At 49.2% G+C, this 23,598-nt stretch overlaps 1 protein-coding gene across 28 annotated transcripts in view; it reads left to right on the forward strand.

Annotated features, from left to right (window-relative positions):
• The window catches only part of SCMH1 (Scm polycomb group protein homolog 1), a 179,607-nt gene extending 156,107 nt beyond the window's left edge, over positions 1 to 23,500 (forward strand). For all 28 annotated transcript variants that reach the window (XM_072723689.1, XM_072723690.1, XM_072723670.1 and 25 more), the window contains 5 exons: positions 2,735 to 2,935; positions 4,653 to 4,844; positions 14,110 to 14,304; positions 21,218 to 21,360; positions 22,334 to 23,500. In XM_072723689.1, the coding sequence (XP_072579790.1) occupies positions 2,735 to 2,935; positions 4,653 to 4,844; positions 14,110 to 14,304; positions 21,218 to 21,360; positions 22,334 to 22,459 (857 nt within the window). In that variant the 3' untranslated portion in view covers positions 22,460 to 23,500. The remainder of the gene's footprint in view (positions 1 to 2,734; positions 2,936 to 4,652; positions 4,845 to 14,109; positions 14,305 to 21,217; positions 21,361 to 22,333) is intronic.
• Positions 23,501 to 23,598: the final 98 nt, after the last annotated feature.

A 23,598-nucleotide genomic window follows, 5' to 3' on the forward strand; every position in this document is an offset into this window, starting at 1 on the left:
GCCTTCTGGTAAAAGCATTATCAGGGCAGAAACAGTACAAAACAAAAAGAATCCTTTGATTCCGCCACCTTCTACAGGCTTCTGCTTCAGCCCTTTATGCTTTCACTCCTACCCTTTTCATGGCCCTGTATTGCTGCTTTCTGCTTCCCAGTCCCAAAGCCAAAGCCATGTGTGTTATGCTTTTATTACTGCAGCACCCTATTTCTGGTACCACAGTCCCTTCCACTAATCCTTTGCTACACAGCAAACCACCACCAATTGTGTCTGCTCCACGCAGTGTCAGCTGACATGGTTGACAAGGATTGGAGGACCCACTTCCACCAAGTGGCTAACAAGTCACTTGTAGCTATGGATTTCACTCCACGTAGACTTCGCCACAAGGTGGTGGGTTCTACTCACACATGGTAGTTGGGTTCTAAGAGTGAATGTCCCAAGAAAGTGGAAAGTTGTTTTGTGGGGAGGGCCACATTTTTAAAGGTTTTATAATTTAGGAGCACCTGGGTGGCTCTGTCAGTTAAGCATCTGCCTTCGGTCCGGATCATGATCTCAGGGTCGTGGGATCAAGCCCAGTTTCAGACTTCGGCTGCTGGAGATTCTCTCTCTCCTTCTGCCCCTCCCCACCACTTATGCTCACTCGCTCTGACTCTGCCTCTCTCAAATAAACAAATATATCTTTAAAAATAATACTAAAAGTTTTATAGTTTGCGTTTTGTATTTCACACTTCAGTCCATGTAGAATTTCTCTCTATAATCATCACTGGGCTGGTTATATTTTTTCTTTTCATATGTTTTAATTAAGTAAAATTTACATGCAGTGAAGTGTACATATCTTAATGTACAATTAGATGAGTTTTAATCTGTGTAAGCACCATGTAACCACAACCCAAATCAAAATAAAAGTCATTTCTACTGCCCCTAGAAGTCATATCATACATCCTTATGACCAGCCTTCTCTCCTACCTTTATTCTGATTTCTATCACTGTAGATTAGATTTTCCTATTCTTCAACTTAATATATAAATAGAATTATATATACCTTTTGTATCTTTCTTTCACTAAAAATAATGTTTTTGAGAAGCACCCTATCAATAGTTCATTCTTTTGTACTGCTAAGTGCTATTCTGATAAATGAATACACCATAATTTGTATATGTATTCTCTTGTTGACAGACATTTGAGTCGATTCTAGTTTTCTGCTGTTATGACTAAGCTGCTATGACCATTCTTATGGGTGTCTTTTCATAGATCTGGGTCTTCATTTATTTTAACTACTCTTCCTACTCCTTTGAGTTCCTACATTTTTACTTGTTTTATTTGCAGTGAAAGAGTCATATCACCCACTTTACCTGCTACTTTCAGTAGATCTGCCTCACACCCACCTCCAGAGGCACCTGCCTATTCTTGGGTCTTTTGTGAATTATAAGAAAAAACAGCTTGATTCTTATTTTTCCCCATTGTTGGTTAAGGATTCCACTTTTTGGGGTCACTCAGTCAATTGCTACTTTGTTTATCTGCTTTCCAGCTTCCAAAGTTTTTAGCTATCTCCCTTATTGTCTGACTCACTTTAGAGGGTTTTAGGAGAGAAGGGAGTTGAATGTGTATTTCAATTCCTCTTGCTTACCTTTTACCTTTTTTCCTTCTTCTTTTTCCACCTGTCACCTTCCACACCCTGCCTTTCTCGCTATTTTCCATTTCCTTCTCTTCATCTTGCTTTGCCTTAGAATTAAGTGAGGAGTCCTCAGACAGCACATGGCTTAGACCCCTCACTTTCCAGAGGCTAGCTAAAGCTGAGGCCCCCCTGCATGAGAACGGTGGTCCATCCATAGCCAACCCAGCCATGCGCTTAGCTTTTTTTGCCTTTAATAGCAAGAAAGGCCCTTTGCCCACCTCCTCCTTTAGTTAGTGATCCATGGCAGTGTGAGAAAGCAGAGTACCCCTGCTCAAATGGGGCCTTAAAGGCACATCAGAAGAGGGAATGTCATAACTGACCAGGCTGCCGTGGGTCCCCTCTGGAGACCAAGAAAGTACCTCCATTGCCCACTCTGTTCCCTGCCTAGCACCATGCCAGGTAGAGGGCTGCAGTAGGAGAGAGCCCTGCTGGCCTGACAGGAGAGACTCCTGAAATGAGCAACACTCTCCACATGGGACCCTCTAGCCCTTTCCATGGTTTTCTTTATTCCCATATTTGTCTATTTTACCACTTTCTTTGGGCCTGACTACTAATGCAGAAGATAACAAATAGATTCCCAGCCCCAGAACAAAAATCAAGGCAGGTGACCTGTGGCATGACCATTCTAAGTGCAAGGCCAAACACACACAAGCACACACTAACATTGCCATGGTCCCTACCACTCCGACACACATAACATAAGAGATCCAAAGAATGTGTGAGGTGACCAAGTATTGAACATGAAAGTGCATACATCTGCAGGAATTGTTTAGATTCCCTTTTCCGTGCACAGAAGACAAAGTACAAGTTCTGGGCCTTGGCTTTTGGTCTGGACTGTTCTTCCAGCAGGCTGTGTTCCCAGAGCCTTTGGTCATGCATTTTGGGATGGCTGCAGCTGGACGCAGGCCCCCACCCCCACCCCCCTCCTGGTGTTCCACCAGCCTAGCAGCTGAGAGTCTTGCGAGGGACCAGAGCCCAGAGTGCAAGAGACAGAAGAGAGCACTGTTCTATCATTTCTGTAACCCAGACGCTCTGTAAGCTGCTTTGGCTCTTTGTCTCCTGCAGTTTGTATTTACTTGAACAAGAATGGCAGCCCAGGCCCCCACTTAGATAAGAAGAAGGTCCAGCTGCTCCCTGACCATTTTGGGCCGGCCCGCGCTTCCGTGGTGCTGCAGCAGGCTGTCCAGGCTTGTATCGACTGTGCGTATCATCAGAAAACCGTCTTCAGCTTCCTCAAACAGGGCCACGGTGGTGAAGTTATCTCAGGTAAGTGCCCTTGGGCCAGTGTGGCCTCCTAGTCAGAGGGGCAGGCCTTCTCCACTGGCTGATTTCTGGCAAAGTATCCCGGTTCCTACTCCGTGCCTGTAGACTCTGTTGAAATGGGAAGGGATTCCATTCCTCTGAGAGTCCTGCTTTTCAACTCCTGGGACCCTTCTGAGCGTTACACACACCTCTGCCAAGCAGAATACCCACATAGACTCTGCTTATAAGCCCCTGGGCAGACTCCCGTCCTGCTACCTGCTCAGCCCCTGCATACAGAAAGTAGATGTGTGTTGCTTTCCAGAAGAAAGAATCCAGAGGGGCTGCATTGTGGCAACAGGAGCTTCTCCAGACTGCCACAGCCTCCTGCCTAGCCTTGGAGGGACCACAGGACTCTTGTCATGTGCTTCTGACTCCTTAGCCACCCGGTCCCAAGCCAGCCCTGTTACAAGGAAGTTGAATCCCAGGGCGGAGTGGGAAAAACCATTTCCTCTCTTTCTCCTGCTGTGTCTGATTCAACTGCACTGTGTTTTTTGTTGTCATTGAGAATATTCACTTTTTCTCCTGTGCCCTGGTTCTGTTTCAGTGTTTCCAAGTCCAGAACCCTATTTCTTACCCATCAAACCCATGAAGATTTGACCTGGAGCCTTTCAGTCTCAACTGCATGATACTACATAGTCTCATACCCCTTCCCTCTAACAAGTTGCAGTATCAGCTTCAGGAAACCCAGCTATCATGGAAGACTCCATGAATACCTGTATTCTTTTAGAAGACCCCATAAATAATTATTTTGTTAGCAAACCTTTAGTGAGCGTTTATTATATGTCCGAGGTTATTGCCAGATCCTGGCCAGGGGAGAGGGAGGAAAGATGATAGGTGAGAGGTGTTCTGATGTATGAGAAATGTGTATAGGGTGGTGTGGGAGCCCAGGCTAGGGAGCAGTTGGCTGTGTGGAGGATGGGAGCAGGCATGAAAGGCATTGTTCTAGAAGCCTGAGGGACTGCTGGGAAATCAAGCCTCCTTCTGAGGAAGACTTCTGTGCCGTATAGTCTGCGGGAACCCGGCCTTCCCTGCTACCTCTGTGGAGTTACTGTTGCCCACATCTTCTCTAGGGTTCCTCTTCTGCTCCAAAACTGGTTCTTGGGAATGGCCTATCTCCTCATTACCTTGCTGCCCTTAGAGACAAATGCAAAAGCCTGCTTTGTAAGGCTTATACAGATACTTCTTGAATAGAAATAGATAGGGAGTAAAATAAAACCAGGCGTGGGATGCTTCCAAATGTTACTGAAACTCTAGCACCCTTATACAGATCAGATTGTGCACCTAAACCATTACTGGCAACAGCTGTATTCTCATCTGCCCAGCTTCTCTGTTCTCTGGCAGTTCTTAGGGAAATAGAACCCGAAATGAGCAGATTTCCTGGAGGAGGCCCAGCCAGCTGATGGAGCAGATAGAGTCATGTTCACAGTCATTTTCACAAGTTGAGTGAAATCACACCAGAGCCCCTGCAACAGACCTGGCTTGGCCACTCCCATTACTGTCAGGCCTTTGGAGTTGGAGGCAAAAAACCAAACCCTTGAGGGAGGGAGGGGAAAATCCTGGGCACTGATTGCTTTGTGTAACCAGGTAAGCCGGAGGCAAGCAGTAGGCTGGGCTCTTCCTGCCCCGCTCTGCCCTGCACTGCCAGGCTGACGTGCTCGGCCCTGTTTCCTTAATTCCACAGCCGTGTTTGACCGTGAGCAGCATACTCTCAACCTCCCAGCAGTCAACAGCATCACCTACGTCCTGCGCTTCTTGGAGAAACTCTGCCACAACCTTCGCAGTGACAATCTGTTTGGCAACCAGCCCTTTACACAGACTCACTTGCCACTCACCACCACTGAGTACAGCCACAGCCACGACAGGTACCTACCAGGTAGGAGCTGGGATGGGGCCGGGGCTAAGAACCGGGCACAGGGCTAGCTGGTAGCAGCGCCAGTGAGGGCCCTGGGGCCGGCCCTCACACCTGCCAGCCTGGTACCTATGCTCCGGAGACCTGGCCTTCTGTTCCTTGCCTTTGCCATTCCTGGGACTCCTTGGTCTCTTCCAAACTCTGTTCTTTCCAGGATTTTGTCTCCTATCTCTAGGATTAACCTTCTCTCCTCTGGATTTTTATCCCTAGAAAATGGTGGTTCACAATTCCCTTTCTAAGCCCCACGCAGCACGTGAAGCCACCATGAAGTCACAGCACCCCTCCTAGGGTGAAGCCGGCAGCAAAGGCCTAAGGGAGCTCTCCCTTGCCAACAGGAAGGTTTAGTCTCAGGCTACAGATTGAGAAATGCGCTCCCTCGTGATTGGCCGTCCACTCTTTCCTTTGGCGCGTGGCCCTAGCTCCTCTAGCACTGCCTGTCTAGCAAGTCAATTCAAGTTCCTGCCATCTCGACCTGAGGTGGAAAATAACTTTCTCAGTTAGTAGAGCAGACCCACAGCGGGAAGGCGGAGGCCACGTGGCCCTGGCCAGATCAGTGACTAAGCACTTCCGAGAGAGGTTACAGAGGGAAAGGAGATCAGCATCGCTTATCTGCTGCCCCGGACACAGAACGGAGGGGAGGAGAACTCGGCCCCACACATAGTGAGGTAGGTCACTGTGGAGAGAGGGAGCAAAGGCCCTTGAGAAGAGTCTCGTGGAACTCATCCTGGGCAGAGGAGCAGAGAGGTGGTGCCATCAGTGCCAGGGCTGTGCTCATTGCTGAAGGAGCCAAAGTCAGAGAGGTGCCCACCCCTCTGACCTGCCCAAGTCTTGTTCCACAGCATCTTTTTATCGTCATCTTAATGGAGTCACTCCTGATAAAAGTGCCACTTCTAGAGAACGTGCCTGGGGAAGTGACTTCTCACTCAGCTCCCCAAACCTGCCTTCATCTATGTCTGTGCACCCCAAAGACCGCTGCTCATATGACTTACCTGCAGGGCAAAAAGACAAGCTGAATTTCAGGTACTCCTTGGGAGGGCCAGACCATCTGGTCCTGCAGACATGTCTGTGCCCCCCTCACTGATCCATTTCTTGGGAGGAAACTTCTTCTTTAACCTCTTCCCCTACTTGCTTTCATCATTAGAATCTGAGAACAGAAAAGAGCTTTCTTATCATATTGCACTGGGATCTGGGCTGGGCATGGCGGGGAGGGGGGTAGACAAAGGCAGTTGTTAAATATCCCTAGCTGGTGGCCTTCAGGAACTCTGAGCTGCACTCAGTAATGAAAGTGAAGCCTACCTGAGATTCTGGAAGATGAATATCATGAGAGGAGATAGTGTACACCAAGGCTAGCTGCTAGTCTAAAGAGATTTCTCAAAGAACCAGGAATCCAGAATTTTTAAGTGGAGTATCGTCACTAAGAGTGAAGAGAATCACACTGGTAGCAGCATGGAGAAGCCAGGAGGGGTGTATTGGGCCTGCAGTCATGGAGGGAGTTTGGAATCAAGGCCTGGTATTTCCTGGGAATTGTTTCAATTTGCATCTCTCTGATTCAGCTGCCAGATAGGAAAAAGCAAGCTTTGGCCACTCTGCCCTCTTGCCTCATCAACTAAGAGACAAAGACCAGGGTTATCACATGCCGCCACTGGCTGCCCCTATTCCTGCCCTCATTTCCAGATGATTCAGCCAACTCTGTTTCTTCCTCTGCCCACTCTCTAACTTCTGTGGCCCATCCTGGGTGCTCAGCAACTTGGCTGCTCTCACCCCAGTTTCTGTTTACTTCCCTGAAGTGAGCGTTCTAATTGTGCCCAGACAAGCCAGAGCTTTGCCTAGATTTCTCACTCCTCTATGCTCCTTTGCTTATCTTTCCTGCCTGCTTACCTGCCTGCCTGCCTTACTGACCCTGTGCTCCACCTCTGATCATCTGTTATTTCTTGTACTTTCCTGTTTACTTACCCCAGCCTCTGCCAAACAGCTTGGTCTGCACAGGGCTGTCTTTTGCTTTGCCCCTTGGATCTGGAGTTTATCACTGCTGCCCTTCTACCTGGCTACGTACTTCTACTAATTCAGCACCCAAAGCTACCAGCTCTCTTATCTACGTACTTACTGGAGCCCCCCCTCCCCTTCTCTACAGCTTGTCTCCACACTACCCTAGCCCTCAGGGTTTGGACCTGATTGACCATGCATTTCTGGTATAGCAGGTCCCATTAGGCTTCCATATCTAAGTTGAGACTTCACTTTTTTCCTCTAGTGTTTTATTTTGAAAAACTTCAAACCTATAGAAAAGCTGTACAAATAGTAGAGTGAGCAACCATGCACTCTTCATCTAGATTTACCACTTAACTTTTTGCAATATTTACTGTACTTGCTTCTCTAAGTACATGCACATATATTAGTGCCTGTGTATTTTTATTTATTGAACCATTTGAGAGTTAACTGCAGATGAGAGCCTTAATCCTTAATAACTTTCCTATGTATCTCCTAGGAGTAGGGAACACAGTACTATTATCTCACTCAAGAAATGTAACGTTAATCAGCTCTACTAGTTGATATATATATGGTTTGTATCAAGTCTCCCCAGTTGTCCCAGTAATGTAGTTTTAGCTACTTTTCCCCCTAATCCAAGATCCAGTGAAGGGTCATCCACTACATTTAGTTGTTCTATCTCTAGTTCCCTTATATCTACAGCAGTTTTCCAAACTGTTTTCTACCTTCCATAACATGACACTGGCATTTTTACAAGTCCAAGCTGGTTGTCAAACACTCTGTGCCAGATCCTGAGGAGCCAGAGATTAAACAGACTCCATCCCCTCTCTGAAAGCGTGCCAGCTGAGAGAGAGGCATAGGTAGACATACTTGTGGTGTGAGCCAGGAATGATGAGCAATGGGCAAGGTGAAAGAAGAGGTTAAAAAGAGTTCCTGGGGGAGGCAGTGCCAGATTAGGGGTGCAGTGTCAGGTAAGAGGCCTGTAAAGGTGAGGTCACAAGGAGCTCCTTCCAGCCCTCAGAACAGACTGAGTGAGACAGGAGATAGCTAATATAGCTGGTCCTACAGACTCTTAATCTTATTACAACTACCCAGCATTAACCTCTATGTCTTCTATTTAGAGACTGCCCAGATTCCTCTCTGCTGGAGGAAGGGGTTCATTTGTCCCATGGTGGTAAGCTCCCTGTGCCTGTCTTTCTAAATTGCCATGCCAGGTCTTCTGAACTTATAAAGTGGTTCTCCTTCAAAATCCTAACATTCACAGGATTAAAGCCAAATAACTGTGAACTCTGTTAAGATGCCCCTTCATCCCCATACAGAGTTTCCTTGTAGAACTGTCAATTCTAAGATGACACATAATTCATTAAACCTGTATTTAGTCCATTACCCTATCAGTCGGTCAATCAGAATTCACTGCACAATGCCAAGGTCTGGTTTAGGCACAGAGAGTTCCACAGTAAACTAGGTGTCCAGGTCCTTACACCAAGTTTACAGCCTAGTAAAGAAGAGGAACAAACAAGTGAACAGTGAACTTGTGGTGATATACTTTAATAGGACAAGTTCCGAGTTCAGCAGTTCAAGCCAGATGTCAGGGATGACTTTCCAGAAGAAATGATATATCTAAGATTGGCCCTGAAGGAGCAAGATAATCAGGTGAAGATGCCACAGACCCAAGGAGATGGAGGAGGGGAGTAAGGAAGAATGCTCCGGTTGACTCAATAGCACGTGAGACCATGAGGGACAAATGGGAGCACAACCCAGGTCAGAGGAACTGGGTGTCTGTAGGGCTGGGAACCACAGTGGCAGGGAGGTAGCAGCCAAGTTGGAAAAGCTCTAACTGACGACGTTAGCGGCTTTACCTCATTGCGCAGTGAGGACCCAAGGAAGGGGCACAGTCAGTCCTGTGCTTCAGAGAGGTCACTCAGGATCCTGTGTGGGTAAATGGCTTGGTGTGGAGAGACACGGTAGGCAGGGAGACTGGCTGGAGGTTTTTGTGGATCTGTGAGTCCTATTAGATTTGGGGATGATCCTTTCCTTTGATATCCAAATCTGAATAACATAAAATGAATCCCCACCCCATGTAATTCAGACTAGGTTCCCTGCTCTGACTCAATTCTTATCCTCTTCTTTCCCTGACCACTCTCAGAGCTGACCATCTCTCCCTAAGCTCCTTTGTCCCAACTTTTGATCCAGTTCCTCAGCCTTCATTTCCCTAAGGGAAAATGAATACAAGGCTGCTAAGTGTAATAAACTTATACTGAAGCTCAGGAGGTAAAAAAGAATTGTCACAAAGAACAGAAAGCATTTTAACATATTTGTTTTAATCTTAATGTTTATCAGTGGGGCACCTAGGGGATTCAGTCAGTTAAGCATCCAGTTCTTAGTTTCAGCTCAGATCACGATCTCAGAGTTATGAGATTGAGGCCCACATTGGGCTCTGCACTCAGGTGGGAGTCTGCTTGAGATTCTCCCTCTCCCTCTCTTTTAACTCTCCCCCTACACTCATGTGCTCTCTCTTTCTTTTTTTTTAAGATTTTATTTATTTATTAGACAGAGGGCATGAGAGTGAGGAAGCACAAGCAGAGGGAGCAGCAGGCAGAGGGAGAGGGAGAAGCAGGCTCCCCTCAGAGCAGGGAGCCCAGTGTGAGGCTCCATCCTAGGACCCTGGGATCATGACCTGAGCCAAAGGCAGACGTTAAACCAACTGAGCCACCCAGGTGCCCCTCTCTCTTTCTCTCTTAAATGAAACAAACCCCCCTCAAAAAAAAAAAAAGCTTAATGTCTATAGCTATTATAGGATATATCTTACTGGCCTCCTTCACCTTAGGCCTCAGTCTGCTGCCATTTCCAGGACCCACTCTGGGCCTGGGGGATTTTCTTCTCTATTTTCTATTCCTTCCATCCTCCTCCTTTTCCAGCTACCAGCAGGCAACTCCAAATTAATTTATCATACACAATCATTTCATTTCCTTTGGTCTCTGTTTTCCCTGACCTTGTCTTTCATAACCATAATTATATAAATAAAACAATGTAATTATATAAATGAAAGAACCATGTAGCCCACAGATCTATACTTTCAGCAACTCAAAGAACAAAGACAAAAGCTATTGGTGGAGAGATTTATTCCATCTATCCTGTGTTTTTTTTCTGCCTTCCTGTGGATTAATCCAGTTGTGTTTTGTGTGTGTGTGTGTGTGTGTGTGTGTGTGTGTGTTTTGTTTTGTTTTTTTAATGATTTTGTTCTCGTTGGCATCCTGGGTCATGCTTCTGTCCTTTGCAATTTTTCTTAGGGATCAAGTGGTTAGGTAATGCTTGGGATTCTTTGGGGCCACCAGTGAATCCTAAAACCAAGCATTGTCTAGCACACCTCCACTTGGACTCTCCTTCAGGCCACAGCTTTTAAACATCAATTTGTCAGGAACAGTTCTCAAGGTCTCCTCATCTTAAAAAAACTCCCCTTGGGCAGCCCTGGTGGCTCAGCGGTTTAGTGCTACTGTCAGCTCAGGGTGGGATCCTGAAGACCTGGGATCGAGTCCCACGTCCAGCTCCCGCATGGAGCCTGCTTCTCCCTCTGCCTGTGTCTCTGCCTCTCTCTCCCTCTCTGTCTCTCCTGAATGAATAAATAAAATCTTTAAAAAATATATTACTAAGCAAAGGAATAGGATATTAAGACAGAAAATAACAAGGGGAGCTTTTTTTTTTTTAAGATTTTATTTATTTATGAGAAACAGAGACAGTTAAAGAGAGAGAGAAAGGCAGAGACACAGGCAGAGGGAGAAGCAGGCTCCATGCAGGGAACCCGGGATGTGAGGACGATCTGGCTGTAACATCTGTCACCCCATTGATCACCAGGGTTGATTTGGCTAATCTGGCTAGCTAGGCCGGTGTCCCCTTCCTCCCTCACCGCTCCATGTGCGTCCCTCCTGAAGCTGCATGCTTGGTCAAAGAGGACAACCATCCCCGATAGAGGAGGACCGTTCTTTCGTCAAGGGTATACGAGTAGCTGCGCTCCCCTGCTAGAACCTCCAAACAAGCTCTCATGCAGGGAGCCCAATGTGGGACTCGATCCCGGGTCTCCAGGATCACACCCCGGGCCAAATGCGGTGCTGAACTGCTGAGCCACCCAGGCTGCCCTGCTTAGTAATATTTATAGTAGGTTCTCACTTTTTATAAACTTGTGCTTGTCATCCTTCCCACTTAGGTTACTTATTCCATGAGGAGGGGGAGGGACAGTATCTGGTTTTTGCATCATTCTCCATATCCATCATTGTCACATAGCAAGTATTTAACAATATTTGTTGAATGAAAGTGTAGTAGAGAATGTCAGACATACAGTTCAGAGAAGGATTCTTTTTTAATGAGACAAACTTAAGCATACACAAGAACTCTGGGTCCTGTGTTGGTGGAAGAATTTTCTTAGATACATAGCACAAGTCCATTCATTCATTTCACCCCTGGAAGGGGAAAGCGTGGTTGTGAGCACAGAGTCCTTGAATCTCAAGTGGAGAGTCCTCTGGAGGTGATCTAGCGTCTAGCCCAACAGATGAGGGTAGTTTTCTGACCTCTGCTTAAGTGCTCCCAATGACAGGTTGCTCACCCTCACCTTCGGCAGTCGATTTTGTTGAACACTTCTGATGGCTAAAATGCCTTCCCTTTTGAGCCAAAATCAGTCTTCTTATGACTCCTTTCCCCCATTTTACTCTCTGCCTTTCAAAAAGGCCAATCTGCCTCCAGTTCTCTTCCCTTCCTATGACTGCTGTTAGGGTATTTGTCTCCCCTGACTTTTCTCCAGACTCTATATTCCCAGGCTCTTTCTCCTTTGCATGATTTCTAGACTTCTCCCCACCAGTCTTGCCATCTTCCCCTGGGAACTCTAGTTTTTAAGGTAGCCTTGCAAGGTGATACTTAGAGAAAATCTGCTTCTAACTGAAAATCAGTGGGTAAGGAAAGCTCCTTACCTGTCTGTTTACCTCTGCACACCCCCTCCCTAGCATAGCAGCTAGTACACAAATGTTCGTTGAATGTAGGAATGAGCTCCCTCTTATACTGACTCTTCTCATGTCTCTAGCACATCCATAGCAAATTTAATATAAATTGACCCTATGAGGCACCTTTTCATAGATGGCCAAACTGAATCCCAGAAAAAAGGCAGTGATCACCAACCAGTGATCAGGCCAGAAATTGAACTCAAGTCTTTCAGCCCTAACTTCTGAGCCCTGGGCCAGTGGTTGCAAAGTTTCTTTTGTTTCCATAGTAGAACTCCTTTTTGCAAAGTTAAGATTATATGAGAACTCTGGTCTATAAAAGTTAAAACCAGAGCTATTCTGCTAGAAGCTGGCCTCCCTGTGGAAGTCCTCAGGGCTCTGTGGAGCAGTTTGAAAGCACTGCAGTGTTCTATACAGCATTGTCTTACTGAAGCAGCCAGGGCCTTGTTCAGTTGGCCTTAAGTGGACTAGAACCTCCCAGAGCCCTAGACATGATTCTTCCATTTGGCCACTACATCTCATTAGTGGAGGTTTGATGACATTGCCAGTCTAGGTGCTACCCATCCAGATTTCCAGGCCCCTCAACTCAGACTCCAGGGCTCAGGTGCCATTCCTAGCATTGCTGAGAGGAAGACACACTGACTTCCATCAGCAGCTGGTGAGGCCCTGGTACTGTCCTAATAATTCTTCACATCTGTTAGCGCAGAGTAGGCAAGTGGTACTGGCCCCAGGCTTTGCCGGGTAAGATGAGGTCTAGAAAGGTGATATCACCCTGCCAACACATGCAGAAACTAGATGTCAGCTTTTTCTTGAGTTACTGCAGAGGACTTGGGTTTGCCATTCTAACTCTGAGTGAAGAATAAATAAAATGGCAGGTCCCCACCTTGATAAAGTCCGTCCCATTGCATCTTCTCATCTGATGTTTTCAGCATGACAAAGGGTGATTTTTTTTCCCCCATTTTACAGATGAGGAAGCTGGTGCTGAGAAAACACAGCTTGCCTGGGGTCAAATACCTAGTGAAAGGCAGGAGCTCAGGCCTAGAATGCAGGCCTCCTGTCTGAGGGTCTGTGCTCCTGTTCTTGTCTCAAAATGAGATGCTGCTATGGTCATCTCTTCTAGAAAACAGGAATCTGAAAGCTCATCTGCAAAAAGGGGTGGGCTGTGGTTCGGGTACCCAAAGCTTCTCTCTTCAGAAGCATTTCTGGGGAAGGGTTTCATCAGTCCCAGTCCCTGAGAGAAGGGCCAGTAGCTCTCTCCTGCTAGACTTGACTTTATGCCCCTGGTTACCAGGCAAGTTCAGGGGAGTATTAGAAAGTTGTCCTAGAATCCACAGAGGTCTTACTATGTGCCAGACATTGTGCTCAACCGTAGTGTTGACCACAGGCCCTAAGTGAGTCCCAAGCATTACCTAAATAGCCGAGACCTCTAAGAAAAACCACAGAGGACAGTGGTATGATGCCCCAGGAGCCAGGATGCCCTCCATAGGCAGAGATGCTGTGACCAGGGTGAGAAACTGGCCTGTTGCAGGTAGACCCCAGTCATGAGAGGGAACCTGCTTCAGGTTCTGGAGTGCACTGTCAGGGGCTGCTGCCTGCTGCTGGACCTCAGAAGAAAAGAAAGGCACTTCCCGTGTTCTAAATGAGAGTGTGGCTCCTAGAGAAGCACCTTGCCTACTCAGTGCCAGAGCCAAGTTTTAACCCTGATTCTGATCTCCACAGCCCTATTCTCACAATTGCAGAAGCCTGGCTTCCTTGGAGTGTTTCTCTTGAGCAAGGCAAATAAGAAAGGAGGGGAGGGAACATAGGAGCAGACCTTTCACAGATAGACCTTTAGCCAGGCATTGAAGAGCAACGTTAAATGTCCTGCTGGCTGAGAGGGTCACCTTCTAAAGTACCCTCATCTAAGCAAGTGTATCTCTTCTCCAGCACCAGTCCCCTGCACTTGCATCTCATGTGCAGGGAGGCAGCCTCTTCCTAATAGCTCTATTTGTTTTAAGGTTTTCCTTATCCATAAAAAGCATAAGACAGCCAGTCTGGAAGAAACTACAAAGACCACTAGTCTAAAACGAAGAATCTCTAAGGAGATCCAAGCCCAAAGAGTGGCATTGGGCTTGACCAAGGCCACCTAGTGAGAACCTGAGACACAGCCCAGGGCTTCCTGTTTTGCTGCCTCTTGCTCCAAACAGGTACCTGGGAGGCCAGCACCCTGCCAATCATTCCAGGGTAGTTCCTGCTCTAACTCTGGCTTTACTGTTTTCCAGGTGAAAGCTTTGTCTTGGGGAATAGTCTGACTCGGTCTTTGGAACCACACTCAGACTCAATGGACTCTACCTTGAATCCCACCAACCTTGTCAGCGGCTCCCAAAACCTTCGAACCCATGGGTACCGGCCTTTGCTTCCATCCTGTGGCCTCCCACTGAGTACTGCCTCAGCTGTGCGCAGGCTGTGCTCCAGGGGTAAGCTGACTGGAGTTCCGGCACTCCCACCCTCCCTCACTCTTTTCCTTCTTCCTCACTCAGATCTGATTGCCCCTCATCTGGTAGTTGGACTCGGGTCTAGACTTACCATTTGTGTCTGACTAGGTATCTGGGGGGCAACTGAAGCTCTGGAATTGGCTTGAGAATAATGGAAACTAAGAGCCAAAGACCTAGAATCAAAGGGATAGGGAAGGATACACATTCACTTATTACCCATTTATTTGAACATCATCTGTGTTTGGCATGGGAATGCAAAAATGGATCACTTCTTGTCCTTAAGGAGCTCACAGTCTTAGGGGAGAAACAAACAGTACTTCAACACGTAATTGTAAAACATCATCTTGAATTCAGAGATATGCTGTGAGTAGTATGAAAACTGTAAGAATCACCTAACCCAAGCTTGGTGTCCAGGGGAAGCTTCTTTGAGGAAGTGACACCATCTCTGATTTAAAAGCTTGACTGTATGAATGGTGATCTCAAGGGTAGTAGGGGAGAGAGAGCTCTCCAGAAAGAGAGTGTAGCAGGAACAAGGGCAAAGGGATAAGAACCGGTACAGGTGGTGTGCATGGAACTGCATGCACTTTGGTATTGCTGAACATAAAATGTCATACTGGGACTTCAAGCAGAAAAGCCTGAAAGGTCAGAGGCTACTTCATAGAGGACCCAAATGCCATGGTAGAGTTTGGAGTGGATCCTGCAGGCAATGTGAAGCTGCTAAAGGCTTCTAATTAGAGGTGAGACCTAAACAGGTTTGTGTTTTCAGTAGATCATCGGCTACTGTGTTGAAGGTGCATCTAAGGAAGGACAGATCAGAGAACCAGTTAGGAGGTTGTAGAGTGGACCAAACCAGAACAAATAAAGGCCTGGACTAGGATGGTGATAGATTTATAGAAGATTGAATCGATTAAAAAACAATTCACATGGTATATTTAAACAGATTTAAGGATTGTGAGAAAGAAGGCAGCAGGACTGTCTCCTCGGTTTCTAGAGGGTGGCAGGGGGGGATGGTGGTGCCCCTCACTGGAGAGAGGAGACCAACCACAGAAGAGAAAGAAGGGGAAGGAGGCCATGGGTCATCTAGATGATACCCAGCAGGCACTGGCTCTGCAGGTCTGATTCTCAGGGAAGTGGACCGAATCAAAGATAAATATTTGGGAGTCATCAGCATCTAGATGGTAGTTGAAGCTGTAGGGTGAATGACAGCCACTTTCCAGGAGCATTATTGTAGAATGAAAAGAACAATTGACCAAAGATAAGGTTCTGGGGGCCAACAAGGTTCAGGAAGAGGATCCCAGAAAGAAACAAAGGAGTAACCAAATGTGAGGAAAATCAAAATTTGATATGGCAGTGGCCAGGATGACAGAGTATTTTAAAGATAGCACAGCCATACAAAGGTTTGGTAAAGCAAGGATTCCCCCCGCCCCCGCAATGTGGAGATTAGAGGGCAGCTGACAGCCTTAGCAAGAGCAGCTTTGATGGTGGTGGAAGGCGATGAGGACAGGTTGCATGGCGGGCTATTAGGGAGGGTTTAGGGACCTTCAAAAGAAGGTCTTCAAGAGCAGGAGTGCATTGGGTGAATCTATCAGCAGACAAGTTGAGCCTTCCAAGAAGAAGAGATACAGGAAAGAGGAGAGAGCAAGGTATGGATGTGGTGGGAAGAGTTAGGGATCAAGGGTACAGACAGAAAGATGGGTCAGTCTTAAGCATTGTCCTCTGAGACTGGAGAGAAGATTGACGGTGGCCACAAGGGCATTGAGAGGGGGCCGAGGAGGAGAGGGCTTAGAGGTGCCCCCAGAGTGGACTGGTCAAGAGAAGAGGGAGGAAATGGAGTGAGGAGAAGGGAATGGCCTGCAGGAAATACCAAAGGCCCAGCTGTGCTTGGACACTAGTTTGCCAGTTTGCAAGAGAGGTGATTTTCCTCTATGGTTCTTAGAAACCTAGAAAAGCCTAAGAATTAAAGTTTTCTGTTGAGCTAGGAGGGCCAGAGGGCTGGGTTGAGGGAGTGTGCGAAGGAGTGATAGCAATGGAGGGACAGTTGTTTAGGTTAGCAGCACCGGATTTGGGCCGGACAGGGAAGAAGCACAGCTGGGACAAGGCTGAAGGATGGGGGAGTTTGTAAGTCTGATGTGCTAAATCTCCCTGTGAGGTGACGGGTTTAGCGGACTTACATCCAGGACAGTTGCAGAGATGGAAGGTTGGGATCAGAGAAAGGGATGTTTGAATTTCTGAAGTGGGTCTGTTCCAAGTGATGGCAAGAAGCAGACAATGGCCTTAGCAGGAGGTATTTGAAGTAGAGTCGAGGGGGATCCCTGGGTGGCTCAGGGGTTAAGTGCCTGCCTTTGGCCTAGGGCGTGATCCTGGAGTCCCGGGATCGAGTCCCACATCAGGCTCCCTGCATGGAGCCTGCCTCTCTCTCTACCTGTGTCTCTGCCTCTGTGTGTGTGTGTATGTGTGTGTGTGTGTGTGTGTGTGTGTGTGTGTCATGAATAAATAAAATCTTTTTAAAAAAATGAAGTAGAGTCAAGGTGAAGGTCACTGGAGGCACGGTGGCTTAATGGTGTGTGCCTCTGAAGATGATGATAGGACCTGGCTGGAGCACGAGGGAGTGACCAGTGTAGCAAACAGTCTTCATTTAGCAAGGGATAGAAGCCCAGGGGTCTGCAGGCAGCAGTGATGAGGAAGAGCAGATGGCTGGGGACATATCTGGCCTCTGAAGAACATGAACTTTCCTAGGAGAACGGCCTAAAAGCAGCCATGGAGAGATAGGAGAATGCCACCTCCACACCCCTGCTGTGGCCTCCTGCAGCTCCAGCTGTGGAACAGGGGGAAGATTCCATTGACAAGGCCTGCAGAGGAGAGAAGTGGCCTCAGGAGAGAGAGTTTTCAGGGAGACTGAGCAGGAGGAGGGTGGCAAGAGGCTGGGACACCCCCTAGCCCTCACCCCACAAGGCAACGTGGGGAGCTCTGCAGTCCCTGCCTTGAGTCTGAGGGACGTCCACTCCCCTCTCAGGCCCCTACATTCCTCTCATGCACAGCAGACGTGCTGATAGTGGCCTGGTGTTTTCACGATGGAAGCAGGGATATGGGGTCCCTCGGGAAGCTTAATCGTTGCCCAGGTGTGAGGATTACTGTCCGTGTTCTGCCTCCCAGGACCCTCTCTGTTAGCCGTGCTTCTTGACTGCTGCCCTGTGCAGCACTGGCCTCAGAGGCCACTGTTGTCTCCAGGACACCTCCACTCCCCCTGTGGGATGCCTGAGTCTGCTGACCAGGTTATGGTCTACATCTCTTCTGACCTCGAAGAACCTCATAAGGCTATGAAGGATTCCACGTTTGGCACTAGGATTTTTCCCCTCAAAGTATTCGGCTGTTGAGTCTGTCTGTCCCTCTTATTTCACTAATGGAGGATGAGTAGGCATCAGTTTGTTAGTCTGGTGTCCTGCCTTAGATGCACCTCACCTGCCTTAGTCATTCTCAGACGCAGACTCCCTGTCTTCCTTGAGGGGCAGCCGTACTCACTGGGCAGCGGGGGAGAGGCCCGCTATAGTCTGTGTGTAGAAATAGGAATGGGAAAAGACAGATTCAGGGCACCAACCTGCCTTCTTCCTAGCTGTGTGGTCTTGAGAAAGTCACTTCACTTCTCTGGGCCTCTGTTCCCCCATCTCCAAACTGAAGATGATGCTACTTCCTTCAAGGGATGTTTTAAGGGGCAAACAAGCTGACAGTGGGGGCGAGGGTTCCTTGGTGATGTTCACATTCAGACCCTGCTTCCCCACCGGCACCACCACCACCTGGGGCATGCCACAGCCATGTCTCACTGGGACCATGACAGCAGCGTACCGGTCTCCACTTTGCCCTTGCCCAAAGTCTAAGCCTGTTATCTGCATGGACTCTGAGAGTGATTCTTTCCGTTGTGAGCTGATTCAAGTCACTCTGCTCAGAGCCGACCTACTTCATAGAAAAGCCAAGGGCTTCTCAGTGGTTTACAAGGTCCTCTGTTACCTGCACCCCGAGGTCCCCCACCCCGTCACACACACTGCCTCTCAGATGTTATCCCCTACCCCTTTCTCTTCATTCACTCTACTCCTGGCTCCACCTTACACGTACCAGTCACTCTTCTGCCTCAGGGTCTTGCTCGGGTATCATCATTTCAGAGATATCTCTCCCAACCTGCCGCCTGCCCTCCTGGGGCATGTATTCTAACAGAAGAAGGCTGACAGACAAATTCATAATATATAATAGTATAGTATATGTGACTGTGGAGCGTGTGTTTATTTCTGGCCCCCAGGGGCTTAGGAATTGGCTGAGATGGTCCAAGGACACACCCAAGATGTATCTTCTCTCTGCTGTCCGTGACCTCTAGCTGGTTTCTCTGTTAGCCTCACGGTGGACTGTGAGGGCGGGCCAGGAGAAGTGGCTGGCTCACAGAGCCCTCCAGCTTCCTGCCGACCACCAGCTATGAAGGCCATTGGAGTCTCTGTGGCTGTAACACCCTACTTGCTCCAGCACACCTCTCCCCTGGCCAGTGCCCAGCTAGAAGTCTAAGATAGAACATGCTGGAGTCTCTTCCCCACGGAGCAGGCCAAGCCAAGTGTGCTTCAACTTTTAGACCTGGGACCCAGAGTGAAGGGAAATGGAGGAGATTTTTAGCCTTTGTAAGAGATAGGTGAAGAGTGCACCCTTCTGCTTTCCTAGCTGTGTTTCAGCCCACCTCTCAGCTGTGTGCCGCATCTCCTGGGTGGTGAGGATACAGACATGAGCAGGGCAAGGTCCCTGCCTCAACGCCGACATAGTCTGGTGGGGGAGACAAAAATACACAAGTAACTATTATGTGCGGTCATTCATTCATTGAACAAACCCGTTTGAACATCTGCCACGGCAGACCAGGCATCTTTCACGTGTTGGGGACCGTGAAGGAAGACCCTGCGCCTCCTTGTGTCTCCCCTACTCCTAGTACTCTACTCAGCAGGACCTCACCCTTGACACCAGACGTGGGGGTTCTCCACACACCAAGCGATTGTGCCACTCCACCTGGGAGAGTGTCCCATCCCACGGGGTAAGGGTTCCATCACACAAGCCTGCCCCCCCCCCCCCCCCCAGGCCACACAGCACTCCAGGTTGTCACCTGTTCTTCTGACTGGCTGTAAATCAAGGGTTCCCACGATCTCCTCCTCGGGTTCACTCAGGAACACCGTTCCTTACTTAGGTGACCAGCTTTTTATGAAAGGATATGGAAGAGCTGCCCAGGGCAAGGCTTGAAGGTGGGGCACAGGCCTCCACGCCCCACCCCACCCTGCCCCGCCCCGGGGTGCTGCTCTCCCCACACCTCCATGTGCTCACCAGCCCAGGTGCTCTCCAAACCCTGTCCTTTTGGGTTTTTATGGAACCTTCATTACACAGGCACAATTGATGAAGTCATTGGCGATAGATACTTCTTCCCAGGGAGGTCGGCAACCAGCCCCCATCCTCAGGGGCTTTCCAGAAGTGAGCTCATGAACATAGGTGCGACTGAAAGGGGCTTATTACACATAGTAAAAGACATCTTTATTTCTCTTACCATTTAGGAAATGCCAAGAATTTTAGGGTTCTGTGCCAGAAACAGGACAAAGACCACATGTGTATGTTTCTTACTAAAAATCACAGTATCGGGCAGCCCGGATGGCTCAGCGGTTTAGCGCCGCCTTCAGCCCGGGGTATGATCCTGGAGGCCCAGGATCGAGTCTCACGTCAGGCTCCCTGCATGGAGCCTGCTTCTCTTCTCCCTCTGCCTGTGTCTCTGCCTCTCTCTCTCTTTCTCTCTCTCTGTCTCTCATGAATAAATAAAATCTTTAAAAAAAATAGTGTATTTAAAAAAATCACAGTATCACCAGGAAATAGGGCAGAAAATAGACTACAGACAATAAACATAAATACATGAATTATTCTAGGTCGTGATACGTGCTGGGAAAACAGAAGAGTAATTGGATTGAGAATGGCTCTGGGGGGAATGGAGTACTTTTACTAGGAGGTCAGTGACGATCTCTGAGGAATTGATATTTGAGATAAATATTGAGAAGGAATCAGATATGCAAAGTCCTAGGAAAAGAACATTGCAGACAGAGGAAATTAAAGGTCAAAGAATAAAAGCATAGCCTATTCAAGAAGCAGGAGGAAAGCCAGTGTGTCTGGAGTGTGGAAAGGAAGGGGTGGGAGTAGGGGGTTGAGATGCGGTCAGAGGTAGAAAGGGCCAGATGATGGGGTTCCTTCTAGACCATGCATGCAGTAAGGAGTTCAGATTTCAGAGAGCCCATCAGGGAAAGGAGAGGATCTGTACTTGAGCCAAGACTGATACAGAAGCTCTGAGCAGAGCACTACGTTAACGAGGTTCCTCGCAGCCCAGGCAAAACTGTCTTCTTCCTCTGTGCATCATCAGGCTGTGACGAGGTTAGCTACTCTCCAGGCCTTGGAGGAGGCACAGGGTATTGGCCACCACTTTTTTTCTCCCTAGATCCCAAAGATTTGGCTTTAACCTTCCCCACCTCCCAAAGTCTCCCCAGAAATGGTCTCCAGAGCCAGGACAAAAGCAGCCTTCCCTACCAGGCCCCCAGTGAACCCAAGTCATCCCCTTACTCACTGTTACCAGACTCGGGTCTAGGCTGAACCACAACCTTAATGTAAAATTCCTTCTGACCCTTTCCAAAATCAGATCTAAAAGAACAAAGAGTTGACTGAAGAAGAGTCTCAGAGCTTCATCCCTTTACAGAAAAACCCATCCCTCCCTCGGTCACCTCCAGTTCCTCTGCTCTGGCACTGCCACGAGCCTCACCCACAGGGCCCTTGGGACACACCACGGAGAGTGGTGGGGCGTTACAAACCAGTCCCCACCCGTTATGGCAGGTTTCCTCCTGTCCTGCAGGGTCGGACCGATACCTGGAAAGCCGGGACACCTCTCGACTGAGTGGCCGGGATCCCTCCTCATGGACAGTGGAGGACGTGATGCAGTTTGTCCGGGAAGCTGATCCTCAGCTTGGACCTCACGCTGACCTTTTTCGCAAACATGTAGGTACCCCTGCCCGACCAGTCCCGTGTCCACCGGAAGCCTTGCTTCCGCAACTTGTAGACGCTTAAAGCTCCCATGAAACTGAGCACAGTTGACCCCTGATGAAAAGAGAGCCAGAATCTTGGGTCTCAAGCATCCCTGGTTGGGCACCGAGTCCAGCCTGTGCCTGTAGTATCACATTCCTGCTGGCTGCATGGCCAGGGGCCTCAGGGCCAGAGCAAGGACTCTCCTCTTTTCCTAGGAGTGCTTGCTCGCACATCTGCCTGCCATGGCCTGAGAACCGGGGCCTCAGCCCAACATAGAGTTCCTGCCACATGGCTCCCACTGTCTGACCTCCTCAGCCCCCATCCTGTCCTTGCTCTTCTGTGAGCCTGCAGCATCTCTTCTGTGACTATTTGGCTGTGCAGCCAGGTACTGCTGCGGACCCGCCAGCAGCGACCATACTCCTGATCTGGGGTGCAAACCCCTTTCCCCACAGCCCCCACTGCTTGGTGCTGCTCTGCCCTTTGGGCGCTCAGAACAGATGTGCTGCCTCTCATGAATCATTTCACTTTTCCGTGCTGGTGGGTTTGGGGGTACCCTTGGGTCAAGCCTGAAAGTCTCACAGCTGCTCAGTAAAGGCCTGCTCTGGGCCTAGCTCACACAGAGGAGTCCCTGCCCCCGAGGAAGAAGGTGGCTCCCAGAGGAACAGTCTGGGAGAGGGGCTCCAGCACAGGACTGGGGGGGTGGGGACTCCCGGGAACTGGAACATAGAGGTCAGCCTGTCAGCCATCAGTGGTCAGCCGTCAGCCGCTGGGAGGGCGGGGACACTGCCTCAGGCTGCAGCAGGGCAGTAAAGCTGTGAGGAGCACCCACTGGGCTCAGGAGGAGTTGCGGGTGGGGGGGGGCGGCGGCTGACTCACTGGGCCCCATGGGCCTGGCACCTCCCAGGGGGTCAGGCCACCAGGCCTCTGATGGCACGTTCCCCCACAGGAGATCGACGGCAAGGCCCTGCTCCTGCTGCGCAGCGACATGATGATGAAGTACATGGGGCTGAAGCTGGGGCCAGCGCTCAAGCTCTCCTTCCACATTGACCGGCTCAAGCAGGGCAAGTTCTGAACCGGGAGACGCAGCCTAGACCACCAAGGGGTCACCCAGAACGGGCCAGCACTCTTCTCCCCGGAAGGGGGGCCAGCAGCCCACTGCTGGCGCCTCAATGGAGTTCAGGGCTGCCTCAGGACTCCGGAGGCTGTGCGGAGCCACCACCGCTCCCCCTCCTGCCATGATATGTCCTTCCATGAAGGACCAAGGGGAGAGTGCAGGCCCAGGGCTGGCGCTTCTCTTCCCCTAGCCCTGCCTCAGCTCTGAGGTCCCTCTGTATTTATTTCTCAAGCCTGGTTGGCTTCTCACAGGGCGTTTAGACTGAACACCTTCCAGGTGATGGAGGAAGGGGCAGACCCCTGAGGCCTCAGTGGATGGGGCCCTCGACTGACACCTGGGCCCATCCACCTGCTGGGCCTGGCGTGGCACCCCATTGCCCCGCAGCTCCCACCACCACTTCATGAGAGCCCCAGACTCCAAACTCATGGTGCAGACTTCTACCTTTTTTTAAAAAAGATCTTTTCTTATTGTTTAAATGTATTGTTTCTGGCACTTGGGCAAGCCCTCATACTCCTCTCACTCCCGACACTGGGCTTCAGGAGAAGGGAGACTGCCTGGCCCTGGTCCCCAAGAGACATGGGCCCTCTTCAGAGGCCATCAGGGCCATCCCCCGAGGGCACGTTGTCTGTAGGATGGACAGATCCTTCGGGCCTTAACCATATCACTCAGCAGGGAGAGGAGAGGGTCCCTGTCACCTTTCCCTCTTCTGCCCCTGGGCCCTTTAGCCCTGGACCTCCACTGTGGGAATGGGAGTCCCCTGCCCCATAGCTCCTTGGCCTGGCCAGAACTACTGCCGAAGGAGGTTAGGCCCCATGATTTTAGGTCATGAAGGCCGTAAGGTGGATGGAAGGGAAGGGTCTGCAGGCTGGAGTCTAGTTGTACCCTCTCCGTCATCCAGATGCTTCCTTTATAAGCAAGTCAGCAGCACAGCTGCCCCTGCTGCCATCCAGACTTCTTTTATGTCAATCTGTTTATAAATAAAAACCAATATAGATGCCAGTGTGGTTTTAATCAGTCGACAGAGCACTGCACTTCCAATGGCAGAGCACTCCCCTCTCTTGCCCTAGTTTCCTCATTCTTAAAGGAGGTGTGTGGAC

Source organism: Vulpes vulpes, chromosome 10 (genome assembly GCF_048418805.1).
Source record: "Vulpes vulpes isolate BD-2025 chromosome 10, VulVul3, whole genome shotgun sequence".
In the NCBI taxonomy this organism is placed as follows: domain Eukaryota; kingdom Metazoa; phylum Chordata; class Mammalia; order Carnivora; family Canidae; genus Vulpes; species Vulpes vulpes.